The sequence below is a fragment of the Tursiops truncatus genome, chromosome 6, assembly GCF_011762595.2.
Source record: "Tursiops truncatus isolate mTurTru1 chromosome 6, mTurTru1.mat.Y, whole genome shotgun sequence".
NCBI lineage: Eukaryota > Metazoa > Chordata > Mammalia > Artiodactyla > Delphinidae > Tursiops > Tursiops truncatus.
Genome location: NC_047039.1, coordinates 68640653 through 68655144, shown reverse-complemented (window position 1 = coordinate 68655144; position 14492 = coordinate 68640653). Strand labels below are relative to the sequence as shown.

General features: G+C 40.1%; 2 protein-coding genes across 6 annotated transcripts in view; one reads left to right on the top strand and one right to left on the bottom strand.

Moving 5' to 3' along the window:
• Positions 1 to 3568, bottom strand: part of TMC1 (transmembrane channel like 1) — a 385896-nt gene extending 382328 nt beyond the window's left edge. For all 3 annotated transcript variants that reach the window (XM_073806217.1, XM_073806218.1, XM_073806219.1), the window contains exon 1: positions 2810 to 3568. The gene's annotated coding sequence lies outside the window, so the exon portion shown is untranslated. The remainder of the gene's footprint in view (positions 1 to 2809) is intronic.
• A 191-nt stretch (positions 3569 to 3759) lies between these two features.
• Positions 3760 to 13688, top strand: ZFAND5 (zinc finger AN1-type containing 5). Of its 3 annotated transcripts, none has more exons than XM_004326791.4 (6): positions 3776 to 4228; positions 8451 to 8608; positions 9035 to 9146; positions 9795 to 9898; positions 12639 to 12764; positions 13449 to 13688. In XM_004326791.4, exons 2-6 carry the CDS (start codon positions 8458 to 8460, stop codon positions 13595 to 13597), a joined length of 642 nt encoding a protein of 213 aa, XP_004326839.1. In that variant the 5' UTR covers positions 3776 to 4228; positions 8451 to 8457; the 3' UTR covers positions 13598 to 13688. The 3 variants fall into 3 exon arrangements, with proteins under 3 accessions (XP_073662321.1, XP_004326839.1, XP_019790228.1); XM_019934669.3 differs by lacking the exon at positions 3776 to 4228 and adding an exon at positions 6364 to 6382; XM_073806220.1 differs by lacking the exon at positions 12639 to 12764 and having other exon boundaries at positions 3760 to 4228.
• Positions 13689 to 14492: the final 804 nt, after the last annotated feature.

The following is a 14492-nucleotide window of genomic DNA, read 5'->3' as shown; positions in this document are numbered from 1 at the left end:
TGGCTTTAACACTATCAAAAGGTCTACACAGTAATTAAACTGCTACTGTTTTATCATTTCCCCAGGGAAAAATACTCAGCCAGTCACTTGTTGAGCTAGGTCTAAAACCAATCCATTATTGGACTCACTGATATTTTAATTATTATTTAATTACTAATTATTAGAGGAAAAATTTTAAATTAAGTAATGGTATGTTCTACTCTTAATTTTTTAATTAGCTGATTTGCTCTAAATACAATATTCTATCCTTTCAGCCAATCATTCTGAAAATAATAAAAATACAATTGAATCTTGTTACCTTGACCTTTGAGATCTGGGAAGGGGATAAAGAAGGAGAGAGAAGAAGGGTACTATGTGAAAATCAAATGACACCTAACAGTTTTTAAAACCCCAGCAAAGACTTTGTGCTTCACCAAGCTCTACTCAAGTACAGAGAAAAAATGTAATACCCATGACAGGGTGTTACAATCATGCCATACATAGAAGCAATTCTTATTCCATAATGGAAAGCTCCATGTCAAACTAAAATAACTCCAGGTCTTTTATATTTTACAGTGGACTAATAACCTCTATTGCTATTTTTAAAAGATGTCAGTTTTCTACTTTCTAAGAAATTGAATTAATTTGCTCTTCTCCAATTATCAATCCCCTTTTTGGCTCATCCCTAGATTACAAAGAAAAATGTAAGTGAACTTGTAATGACTTTACCTGAATTCTTAAGCAGAATACAAACTGTTCCAACTTTCTCATATGACATGCCAGTTTGCTATAGTTAACTACTTTAAGGAAATAAGCCTAGTTCCACTGGTGATGGAGATGATTGGCAATGGAACTCAGATTTGGGTGAGTTTTCAGCATCCATTGTCATTGGTTATATGCTACCATAGCATTCTGCACCTTTCTTTCAAAATATTTACCAGCTCATTACATATTTGCATGATAATATTGTTAACGTCCTTTTCCCTAATATGACAGTAAGATCCATGAGAACAAGGGTAAGATCAATTTTTTCCCACCAATGTATATTCCAGCACCCAGTTTAGTGGGTATCTAGAATGTAGCAAGTGTGCAAAACATTTTTATGGAAAAAATGAATAAAAAAATAATTGAGTTAGTATTATTTTCAAGGAGTATTTAGGAATGGATCAGTACCAGTCACTTGGTATGTTCCATGTAATGAAATTCTACAAAAGGTATTTTTTGAACAATCAATAACACCACATTTTGAGCACACACCACTTTCTCCGGTATTTTTTGCAGAGGCTGGTTTTAACCTTCTTTGATGACCATGGTGACAGCCCTTTTGCATACTATATTAAGAGCATTCTGCTATATATTTTGTGTTCTATAGTTTGTCTTTACAGACCAACTGATAATTTACAACACCAAAACAAAAACAAAAATACTCCTTAGAAGCATATCCCCTAATCTGTTACACCAGAAATATGAGAAAAAAAATTTTTTTTAACTTTTTCCCTTCACATGGTGTGAACATCTGATTGAGAGATCTCTTACAGCATGGTGGGGTAAGTCAGTGGTTCTCAAACTTGAGCGTGCATCAGAATCACACGGAGAACCTGTTAAAACACAGATCACTGGACAAACCCTCAGAGTTTGTGATTCCATAGGTCTGGTGTGGGGGCCTGAGAATCTGTATTTCTAACAAGTGCCCAGGTGATGCTGATGCTGCTGGTCTGGGGACCACACTTTGAGAACGACTAGTGTAGGTGCTGGAAGGGTAACCTGCTAAAACTAGGTTCAATACCAGGTATATTCCTGGTTGAAATAGTCTCATAGAGAAAATTATAAATGGTTGGTAGAGAAGACAAGTTATCAGAAGGGGCTACATATTATGCAATACATTATTAAATAACCAGCTTGCCTTATTACTTAGCTGGGTTTTTTTTTTCTTTCAATTTCACTCCTTCAGGAATTATCGTTTCACCTTTTAATAACTAAAATGGGAGGAGGGAGAAATCTCTAAGTTATTTTTGTCCTCAGTAAGAACCACCTCCATTGATTCCCTGTCCTTCAGTGCCGCAAGGGAGTCACTTTATCACTTAACTGTAAAAAATGGATATATAGTACCTATCTCAGTGAATTGCTGTGAGGATTAAATGAAACCCTAAATGAAAAATACTCAGCCCCCCAAATGGTCTGTAAATGGTAGCTGCTATGTTTTTACTAATTTGTCTACTCACTCAAGAAAGTAAATTTCAATGGTCCTGGGACCAGTGTCTGAAACTATCAGTGTCTGAAACTATCAACATTTATATTTCTAACACTTTAATTGCCTACAGCAATAACTCTAAATTGCAAAGAAAAATGTTCAGTTATGTTCTAGGGATTCCACTTACTGCGGCAGAGAACTGTTTGATTTGGAAATTTTGGCACAGGGCACCAGAACAGCATTCTCCCAAATACACAAAATTATAAAGAAGAATCACCTGGAGTACTACTTAAATATTCAAGTTCCTGAGCTCCACCCCAGACTACCAAAACTATCTCCAGGGGAAAGTCCTAGGTGATTATTTAAAAGTAAACAATTATTCCAGGTGATTTTTCTTATCACCAAGTTTGGGAAGCAACGAAGGGACCTCTCACTCCAGTCTAATGGTGGCTATTAGAAGCCCTAAACATCGTTTCTATTTATTCATTAGGCCATTGTTTACTAGAAAATTTCCTAAGTCCTTTCTGTCTTACTACTTGTGTTTTTTGAGTTGAACTAAAGTCACCTGGCGAGGCCAGTTCCAAGTGGGTTTTTTTGTTGGTGCTTTGAAAAGCTTCTCAGTGTTTTTAGTTAACTCACCCTTTCAAACTAGTCGGGGCCTGTGCCTCATTTTTGAATTGCCCCCTTCTGAACTTCCTCCTGCAACGTCTCCTTTTTGATCTCTCCCTCGGGTCTAGCTTGTTTGTTCCTTAACTTCATCTCGGGTAGAACATTTGGTGCTTTCCCAGTTCACGAGGCTCTGCTGGAATAGTCCATTTCCAGAGATTTTACAGGCTGGCCAAAACAGTTTGCTCAGAACGGTGTCGCCGGGGCCGAAGACGGGCAGCAAGTCGGCGGAGCACTTCCTGACTCGGCACAACCATCCGTGACCTTGGGCGAGCGAGCGAGGAAGCGAGCGCCACCCGCCCCGCTCCTTCCTGGGAGCATCAGGGGCAATGCTCAGGCTGGACTTTAGAACCGAAGGCGAGTGTGAGGGAACCGGACGGGGGAAACTTCATAAACAGGCGAGAAGACCCAGAAGCTAAACAGCAGTTCATTTTCTCTTCTTGAGCCGAATCCTTCTAACACGTTCTTGTTGGGTGGGGAAGGGGTGGGGAGTAAGGAGGAAAGGGAAATGTCTGCCAAAGGCTTTAGACAAAGCGCGAGAACTCAGATGGCGAAAAGTCGGCTTTACTGAGAAAATCGGAAGGAGAGAGGCTGAGGGCGGACAATCAGGTTAAAAATAGAAACGCATCCTCCACAGGACTACTTCTTTCCAACTCCACCCTGGGGCCAGCAGCCGAGTCAGTGATTCGGCTCCGCGCATAGGTAGCGCGCTCAGGCTCGGCCCCGCCTCCCCGGCCGGGTGACTGGAGGCGGAGGCGCTGCGTCGAGCACGTGACGTCAACGCGCTCCCCGCCGCGGCCGCCGTCGGGGTTTTCGCTGACGCACAGACCCCGCACCCCCTCCCCTTTCCCTCACTGCCTGAGCGCCGGGTGGAGAGGACGCGTCAGTTGACTGGAGCGCAGGCCTACGTGCATCTCCTTTTGGGGTTCGTCGTTCCCTGGAGCCGCACACCTTCCCCGGCAGTAGCAAAGCGACACAGAGCGCCATCCGCGGGCCCTTGCGGCGCCCAGGCCTAGCTGCGCGCGCCCCGCTCGCCCTCGGAGTTGGCCAAACCCGCCGCTGGTGGAGGCGTGAGGCAACGACGGGCCGGCGGCGCGAGCAGCGTTAGCCGCCGCGGCCTTCGGCCCTCCCTCCGCCTCCTTCTCCGCCCCCCCTCGCTTCCCTCCTCCCACTTCCCGAGCTCCGGCGTGTCCCGGCCACGCTCGGTGCTGCTGCGGGAACAAAGGAAGACCCCGCGGCGGCGGCGCCACCTCCGCCTGCGGCTCTGACCCGCTCCCGGCCCGCGGCGGCGGCGGCGGCGAATTCAGGGTTTCCGGCTCGCCCCTCCGTGAGGGCTCGGCCCGGTCCCACCGCGCCGGCGTCGCGCGCCAGCCCGGTTCCTGCCGCCGAAGGGTGAGTAGCACGGGGCTTGGGGAGGGCACCCGGCTACTCGTGGTCGGCCGGGGTTGGGAGTGAGGGATTCGGGCGCCGCAGGCCTCCGACGAAGGCCGAGTGGCCAGTGTATGGCGGCGTCCGGGGGAGGAGAGCCCGCCAGCCAGCTCAGGAAGCACAAAGACGGAGGCGGCATTCTGCCGTCGAGGCCGGAGGCCTAGTTCCCTGTGCCCCGGGCTCACTCGCACACTCTTGGTCGGGGAAACAATGCCCGGCGTGCGGCCTCCGGGGGTTCGCGCTCTGGGCCTCCCTCGAGTCCGTCGCGGCCGCCTTCCGCGGTGGCGCCCGGCGTGGGCGGCCAAACCCGGAAAGACAAAGAGGCGGTCGCGGCGGCCGCGCCCCCAGCCCCTTGCCCGCCGCACCCCCTATCTCCGCCTCCTCGGAGGGGCCGTTCAGGGTCGGGGGTAGGCGCGGGACCGGCAGGGTTAGGGGCCGGCTTGGCCTGCGGAGCTGCTGTTCTGCATGACTCAGTGGTTTTTGGAAAAGGCCCTGCAGTGCTTTCCTGAACGAGGCCTTTGCTTGAAAGGGCATGGCGGTAGGGATGGGGGACCAGTGGGACCCGAACTTGTTTTATAATCCGCTGGAACGTTGGGTGAGAGGGGTCTTCTCTGTCGTGTTTTAGTTTTACCGATGTTGCTGCGTTTCTCGCCCGAGATGCCTTTCATGAAGGAAATGGAGCACCTTCTCCTTTGTTTCGTGCATTTAGGCTGAGGAACATGAAATTCTTTGCTCGCTTTCCACGCACTCCGTGGAGCTGTGTTTTGGGAAAAGGTCCGGGTTATCTTTATTGAATGACTGCCTTCTAATAATTTAGTCTAAGGGCACATTAGGGTAAAGTAGTATATAGGTCATAGAGCCACTGTTCTTCAGCTTGGCCATTCAGGTAATTTACAGACTTTTTAAAAAATCTAAATGAATTTTATTTTACTCCTTATTTTTAAAAGTAGGGTTTTAGAACTGAATTGGTGAAAATACTGCAATTTCATTTTTCAAGTTTTTCTTCTAAAAATGTCCCCCTCAAAAAGATGTTTAATTCTTCCCTATTTTCTATCTCTCAGGGCCGGTATTAAGCCTGAAAAGGAGCCTTTAAAATCACACTAATGTCCATTTAGGAAAAGGGAACTGAGATCTGGAGAGTAAGGGCTTGCCCAAGGTCACTGGCTTAGAGGTAGATTAGAAACTAGAACTCTGGTCTCAACTCCAGGTGGGCAGGCATTCTTAAACGTCTTTTAACATTTTGTGCACCTGAGAGAAGTAAATTCCATAGGCATGAAAACCTTTTTTATTCATATTTGAGGCTGGAGAATTTTTCAGTTACATGCTCCTGTCTTTTTGGTTTTGATTTTCCTATGAATTATAGGAAGCCACAAACTGTAAAAAAAAAAAAAAACACACACATTTCAGCTATAAAAACTATAAAAATAAACATTCTAGCTATACCTGATAGAGCTGACATGATGAATGCTCAAGTTTCTAGCAACTTTAAAGGTAGTAAATAATAATGGTATTGTATTTTTCTAAAATACAAGTGGGGAAACACAGTACCTAATGGCACTCATCCCCGACACCCACCTCAAAAAAAATTGCCACTGATCATGAGGATTCTTTCTGCCTTGATGCTCTTCGCTGTGCTTGGTTTTTATAAACAACCCTGACCATTTGGCTTCATGAGTGATTAATGATGCTTGCATTTTCTAGATTTAATGTGAGATCATTCCCTGTGTTAGAAAAAATCTAGCAATCTTAATGGCATCTTTTTGTTTTGTTTTCTTATATGAGCGCTGCATCCTTAATTCTTGGGGTTGTGTAGGAGTTGGCAGGCTCTGAGATAAAAATAGAAGCTGATTTCAGAGGCCTCTGTTGACTAGGCTTTATGTGAGAGCCTCCATCCCGCTCACCCTGTCACATTGCAGCCTTGTGACAGGCTGAAGCGCCCGCCCATGTGATCTAAGCTTCTGAGAAATATTAAGGCAAGCTTTGCTCTTGTGGTGGCATTTAAAAGCTGGCTTTCTGGGGGGGGGCGGGGGGAGTCTACAAGATGAGATGCCATGTAGAAGACTGATGTCCCAGTGTCTCTTGTGTTTCAGTTTGGAGGCTGTTTATCGTGACTTGAAGGTAGATGTGTTTTCTGGAGAAAGGTGGAATACTTTGCATGTGAAATCATTGGGTGAAATTCCCACCCCCATTTATATAAACAAAAGATTTTAAGAATCAGATTAATATTAATGTGGGTTGACTTTTAGGCCAATTTACTTTTAAAGCCACTGTTAGATGACACTAGAAGTTAGTATAGCAAGTGAGCTAGTGTAATTCTTAAGCTGGCTTCAAGGAATGGCCCTGCTTTTTGTGCAGGGCAAAGATTCACATACTTTGCATGGTAGGCATGCAAATACACTGTTATTTGAAGCATTTTTTGTACATGTTATACTCAAAATTTTAAAAACCCAGCTGAAAGTGTTTATTAATAAACTTCCTAAGTGATGTTGAAATGTTTACACTACCCTGATCCAAAATGAGTCAGCTAAATTCCACTTACTACTTAAAGAGATAGTGTCAACTAAATTAGTACTATTATCTGAAGTAAGTTGCAAGTATTGGTCACTTTCTGTACAAGTTTGATTGGCTTGAGGTATTTTCAAGCTTGAAATATAATGGCTTTTTGCTAACAAAAGGAAAGATTACTATCATTTAGATTGTTGGAATAATTAACAGGATTCGGGCCAGGTCAAGTTTGGTTAGTCCTCTTCCCCCCTTTTTATAATTTTGGTAAAAAGTGTTAATACTTGTTAAAACATTGCTTTTAATAACTCACTAAAGAGTGTATCCTAGTATGTGGTGGTTGAAAAAAGCAGTATGAAATTCTAGGAAGTAACAAGCTGTAGCTGAAAGTACTTTCCTGCACTTATTTGAAAAGTTCATAACTTATAAGTCACCTTCATAGTCAACATTAAGGTACAGTTAAAGGAGAATGACCAGAATTATTGCACATAATCTCCCCTTGATAAAATGCTCTGAAATACGCTTTTGGTACATTCATACATAATTTAAAGGTGACATGGAAACCTTCCAGGTTTTTAATTTTATTTCCTTAAATATTTATGTCTGTTAACTCAGGAAATTTTACTAAATTTAGCAAAACATTACTGTTTGTGCTAATTTTAAGAAGGCTTCTGGAAAAGCAAGGGTATGCTTGCTATATAAAGCTCTTTCTGGTAACCTAGCATTAAATATTAACCATTACTAAAGGTTGTGTGTATTGCTTTATTTTGCCATATTGAAATTGAGCTTGGAAAGGTTTCATTATTTTCTGTCATGAGGCAGACAAGTGCTTGTTAAAAGTTTTAATAGAGCCGTTGGCTGAGAAATCTATGGCTAATAATTTGTACATTATAGGTTTCTAGGCACTGACTTTAAAGTATACTCAGACCCAGATTTCTCATGTCAAATGTAGAACAAAAGGAATTTCTTAAGCAGCTTTTTCCTAAATTCTTAAAGAACTTCACTTTTTGGTGCCAGGGTAACAGGAAAAGCTAGATGATCTACCAGCTCTCTTTTCAGTCTTCTGTAAAGGTGTTGCAGCATTTAAAAAGTACAGATGCTCTGCCCCGTAGCAGAACTGAATTACTACAGGGCTCACGTATGTTCAGATGTTAGTTTTAAGAAAGCTCTAGAGCTACATCCAATATACAGCTAGTTTAAAGAACAACTAGTAGATATGAAGAGTCAGTAGTTAATTGTGATTATTTGAAATAATCTGCCTGTAGTGTAGGAGAGTAGAAAGTGATTTAAAGATACCAATTGCCAAAATTGATTTAAACATAATTCTGGTATCGGGAAGGGTGACCTTTTCACGAATTACAGAAACAGCGACAGGTAAAATAATACATTTTAATGTTTAATGATAGAATTTTTTGTCCTAAAAATGTGAAGTCATGATAGTTCATTGTTTATCAAGCTAAAACAGTTCCATTCATGTCCCTTGTTTTATAAAGGCAACAAAATATTCATAATTTAGCCTACTCTCTTAAAGATTAACACAATTGGGGGCTTTGTTAGAAACAGACTCAGTGTTTAGAAATGACAAAGGTACAATAATGACTATCATACTAATTTTAGTGATTTTTTTTTTTTTTTTTTTTACTACATGCTAGTTTCTAAAATTTTTGTTTTGTTTTGTTTACAGGAGAAAAATGGCTCAGGAGACTAACCAGACCCCAGGGCCCATGCTGTGTAGTACAGGATGTGGCTTTTATGGGAATCCTAGGACAAATGGAATGTGTTCTGTTTGCTACAAAGAACATCTTCAGAGGCAGCAGAATAGTGGCAGAATGAGCCCAATGGGTAAGTTGGTTCCAAGAAATAACCCATTTGAAGACCTGGTGGACAGAAAATATAGAACCAAGAGTTGGGCCCTAAGACTGAGAATGAATCCTGAAAGTCCAAGGAGAGAAGACTCGAGAAAAGCTTGAAATTTAAAGCAATAGTAGCCCAAGTACTTGGAATGACTACATGAGGAATGAGTGACTGTCTACAAGCATCTTCTAGCTTTTTCATTTTCGTTTTTGAGTACGTGTACTCACTGGATATGACTTTTTAATATATTTTTTTTGTTGTTTGGATATCACTTAAGTGTAAGATTCTGCAGCACAGTGAAAGTACTTAAGTCACTAATCTAATTAAATGCAAGTATTTGTTACTTATTAATAGTTTTGGTAATGAGTGTTTGTAGTGTTGCTTTGTTTCTTACCAATCCTTTTTTCTAAATAGGGACAGCTAGTGGTTCCAACAGTCCTACCTCAGACTCTGCATCTGTACAAAGAGCAGATGCTAGTTTAAACAACTGTGAAGGTGCTGCTGGCAGCACATCTGAAAAATCAAGGTAAGATTAAACATTTCTGGGTTTTTATAATAATACAGGGAGGAAATAAAGATAAATGACATTATAATTATGAATGTTAATAAATAATGATGTATTACATCATACATATTGCCTTATAATAAGGATGTTAATACATTAGATGCCCTTGGCTTTACATGTGTTGCACAATTGGTGATTATTCCAGTGTCCTTTAATATATGATCGTGTAGGTCATTGAGTAAAGCTATGTATTAACAACGCACTCCTGAACAACCTCAAGGATACTGTGTTGAGATGCTGTGCTTTTATTTCCTTGTAATTGAGGCGTAATAATTGTAGAGAATGAGGCTCTGCAGACTATATTGTAATGCCACGTAAGGCATTCTGGCAAAGCTACCCCTTTTGCCCTTAAACAAATCACAGGCACAGCTAAAAATTTCTAGTTGGCTATAATAGAACATCGTAACCTATATAAATATGCAGGCTTGAATTGATGAGCCATTCATCAAATTGCTTTCCTTATTCTCATCCATCTGTGCTGGGCATCTTGTTTAGATTATTTAGCTCCATTTGATCACATTGGAAATAATATATGTTGAACTGACAACTTCTTATCTTTCCAAGAAGTACCCTTAACATCTTTAAAAATGTTTGCTTGAACTTAAATAGAAATGTGCCTGTGGCTGCCTTGCCTGTAACTCAGCAAATGACAGAAATGAGCATTTCAAGAGAGGACAAAATAACTACCGCGAAAACAGAGGTGTCAGAGCCAGGTATGCTTTTTGTTTAATACTAGTTCAGTTCTGGATTTGGTAGTACAAGAAAGGGTTGGTGGAGGGATTCTTTCCTTCCCATTGAAGGACCAAAGAGGAGAGAGAGCTATAAAATAGAGGCCAAGCAAACCACTATCTTTAAAGTACCTTGAAGTGTAAAATAGTCACTCTTTAATCTCTTCTTCTCTGCCCATCCCCCCTTGCCCCTGCATCCACAAATCAGCAAAGTTTATAATATGAAGACTGAAAATGTCAAGAATTTAATGAACTGTTCACGAATATATTTTAAAAGTATCTAAATCATTAAAGAAGGTATTGTTCACAAACGGAAGAAATTATACGGACTAAATTCCAAAGCTGTGGAGAAAAATTCAATAATCAAAAGCATTAACTATTCAGTCTTGATATTGTCAATACTGTAGAAAATACTCAATCAAAAGAACATATCAAACACTAAAAGAAACTTTTGAATTGAAGAAGTGTGGGATCCCTATGGGAGTTTAAAAACTCAGTGTGGAAAGGCATTTTGGTTTTCATTAGTTAGTGACTGAGTCTATGCTGAACTTACATAGCACAACCAGAAGTGCTTTAATGTTGCCAGAAGATTGACTTGTTTGATTTATCTGGGCTAGACCCTGGAACAATGATCTATATACTCTATGGTGCACATAGTGCATTTGATCAATTCATGATTTCCTGGTATAGTGTTGACTGAACACAATATAAAACTTTATTGTGAGCTAATAGTGTCAGTGGATGTGTAATCTGCTTTGGAGGCTTGCTTTTGTACGTAGCCGAGCTTATGTGAACCATATCACTCTTAATTGATACATTTAAGATGAAAATTCTTAAGTTGGGCAGGTGAATCCATATTTGGTATTTTTAAGTTAAGTTCCATCCTTATGAAAAGCTGACCAAATTAGTATTTGTGAGGCTTTTGTTCTGTTTCATTTGTTTTTGTTTTTTTAAAACACAAAATGACACTGACCTTGGAACAGTACTCTCTTGGATTAGTTCTGTAGCTATTCTGTGCATTTATTATTTCTTAGTAGGCGTTCTGTAGTTCACTGCTCTGTCTTTCCTGTATCATTTTTCTCTTCTTGACTGACCCCCGCCCCTCTTCCCTGTATGTTTTAGGAACCACTGTCCAATTTTCAGGTGTGGCCAAGGAAATATAGCTGTCACCTCCCCAGCACTATTCCACAGATTGTTCTTTACTGTTATACCATCAGGAAAAATTACATTAACGTTGCCATAGTAGATTATTAGGAATAAGTAGTAGCTAGAATATTACTGTTGGTCTAATATTAGACTTAATCTCACTGGATATATTACTAATGCAAATGAGTTATAAATTTGGAGGTAATTTTACAATACCTATTAAACCAATTGGTTTGGATTTATGCTGATAGCATTAGTGTTGACCTATTGTTAGGCAATAATTTTAGTATTGTATACGTTAATTTGCTATTGGGGTTTGGATTAATATTAAAACTCAGCTTATAGTGCTTCTGGTTTCGCTGAGTTTTATAAAAGTAGAATTAAATTTTGCTGTTTTGTTTTCAATAACCTGGTGGTAATGTGAACTTTAAAAGAGTAATCTGCAATTTTATCTTTATATTGACAAATTCCATTGATGTCATGAGTAAACTTAAAACTTAGATCTTTTAGGTGGAGAAACAGGGACTTTTAAAAGTAGGTCATATCTCTTACTGTCCAAATTTCATACCCATTTTATTTTTATTTTTTATTTTTTATTTTTTATTTTTGTGCGGTACGCGGGCCTCTCACTGTTGTGGCCTCTCCCGTTGCGGAGCACAGGCTCTGGACACGCAGGCTCAGCAGCCATGGCTCACGGGCCTAGCCGCTCCACGTCATGTGGGATCTTCCCGGACTGGGGCACGAACCCGTGTCCCCTGCATTCATAGGCGGACTCTCAACCACTGCGCCACCAGGGAATCCCCATACCCATTTTAGATAAGTATCACAAAGTAAATTACAGCTGTGCTCTAAAAATTCTTGTTTTGCCTCTGGAATCCTTAATAGTCTAAAATCAAAGCTTCACAAGTACTTACACTGTCCTAAAGACAACGTTGCTGATATTTCAAGTTTTTTTTTTTTTTAATCCTGCAGGTTTTCTATGTAAGACAATATAAAGCACTTATTAAAATGGCACAATAATAATTGTGAAATTTTGGAACCTAAAGTTAATTAGGGGATTAATGACTTGGGTTTTACTTGTCAAAATTTATTGGGTTTATCTACACAATTTTTCTTTTTTCTATCAGTATAAAAGCAAAATGACTTTATAGCTAATTACCTCCGAAGTTGGTAACCTTATTTCCTGAATTTGAACTGCCCTAATTTAGAAGTTTGCATTTAGGCAATTGGAATATGGAAAAACTGAGCAGATGACCACATCTCTCAGGTCTTTAAAATTTAGAATTAGGATTTTGTTTGCCAGGACTAGAGTGAGTTTAAAGGAATTTGAGTGGAGTGATAATTTAATAAAATTTACAGGAGCAAGTGGTATTATGTTAATTGGCAAGAAATTCTCAGATTTGAAAGAAGTTCTGATATTAAAGTAGAAGATTGTTTTTAAAGTACATGTTTTCAAGAAAGACTTCTTAAACATTTTCAGGAAGAATCTTACTGTTTCTCTTGTTTTGTTTTGGTCTGGTCTTAGATAATTATCAGCCAAACAATTGACAGACTTCTAATTTTTACCCTTGTTTTTCAGTTGTCACTCAGCCCAGTCCATCAGTTTCTCAGCCCAGTACTTCTCAAAGTGAAGAAAAAGCCCCTGAGTTGCCCAAACCAAAGAAGAACAGATGTTTCATGTGCAGAAAGAAAGTTGGCCTTACAGGTATTCAGGGAGCTCCTAGTTACTCCCTAAGGGACTGGTCAGTCTTACACATAAAACAAAATGCCCGACTTTGAAGAATAGAAAGTTTCCAGAGTAGACTGGAAAGAGGACAGTGAAGAGAAGTCGAGTTTGATTTCCATTGGTTTGTCTAATCATATGAAACCCTTTCCTGACTTCAGGCCTTCTGAATTACTTTCCTTTATCGGATTGATAAAAATTAATCCCTTTTGATTCTTTCCTGTGTTCTGTTCTCCTGGGAAAAAGATAGCTGAATTAAATAGTAAGCACCTACTTTGAACCAGGCACAAAATGTTCTAGATACTTTTTAATTGTTCTCCTTTAAATCTCAGAACTGTATGTGGTTGTCTTTTCCTAGCCTTCACTTGAGGAAACATTACCCAGTTAACATACGGTAGGACTAGAATTTAAATTCAAATCAGCCTGACTCCAGAGCCTGTGTAATTTCTACCCTGTTTGGTACCTACAGGAGTTTATGGAAGGATAGTTACTTAAATTTCTCACCATGTCAGAGGAGGTTAAGAGCACTTTCAGTTTAAAGTGACAGACTCTTTAATGTTGCAAAGAGTCATGAAAATCTGCTTCCTTTTCTGTATTGACTAATGCTTTTGTTTCTTTTAATTGCTACAAGTTCCCAAGTGACTCTACTTCCTCTTGTATGTACAGGGTTTGACTGCCGGTGTGGAAATTTGTTTTGTGGACTTCACCGTTACTCTGACAAGCACAACTGTCCATATGATTACAAAGCAGAAGCTGCAGCAAAAATCAGAAAAGAGAATCCAGTTGTTGTGGCTGAAAAAATCCAGAGAATATAAATTACTACTTGTGAAGAGACTGATAACTTTGTTTTTATTTTAATATATCGTAGGAAAACATTAAAGAGCAGATGCATGGCCATTTTCCTTTGATGTTCTCCAGAGTTTTACTTTACACTTGTCTGTCTTATAATTGATATTTTAGGATGTGTGGGTGTTTGTTACAGGCAGAATTGGATAGATACAGCCCTACAAAATGTATATGCCCTCCCCTGAATTAAATTGGATGAAAATCTGCACAGCAAGTTGAAAACACAGATAATAGGGACAAAATTTAGTTCCCTTGTGCCAAACAAAGTACGTGAAATATCTGCATGTTTGCAGCATATCTGCCTTTGAGAATGTAATCAAGGTATAATCTCTGGCTAGTGTTACGTGCCTGTATTTTTTTTTTTTTTTAATGGTACACCAGAAAAGGACTGGCAGTCTACTTCTACCATAAACTTTACCCTGTTAATTTCCACATTTTCCTTGGAAGCGGGAAGAAAGCTATAAAGAAAGCTATCAGACCTTTCCGTGAAACCAGTGTTTTGGTGCCATATGTAAGCCTGGCTAATTGGTCTTCTAAAAGCTGTCAAATAAGACATTCTTTGGAAGGTACACATCATAACTGGTTATAAAGAGTAAAACAGATCAAGCCAACAAGGTCTTGAGCTATCTTTGAAGCTTATCGTGCTGGCCTGCACCAGAAGATGTCTGCATTACTCTCATTGCTAACAATATTGTGTAGCACAGAACTGCACTAAGATTAATTTGTCTACAAGAAGAAGTTAAAACTCTACGTTTGGTTTTCACATATAGCAGCTCTATTGAGTAACATGCATCTGAATTTTAATTTGCAAGGGTATCTGAATAGTTAATTTTTCATGTGCATATTTTGTTGAATTGTTTTGGT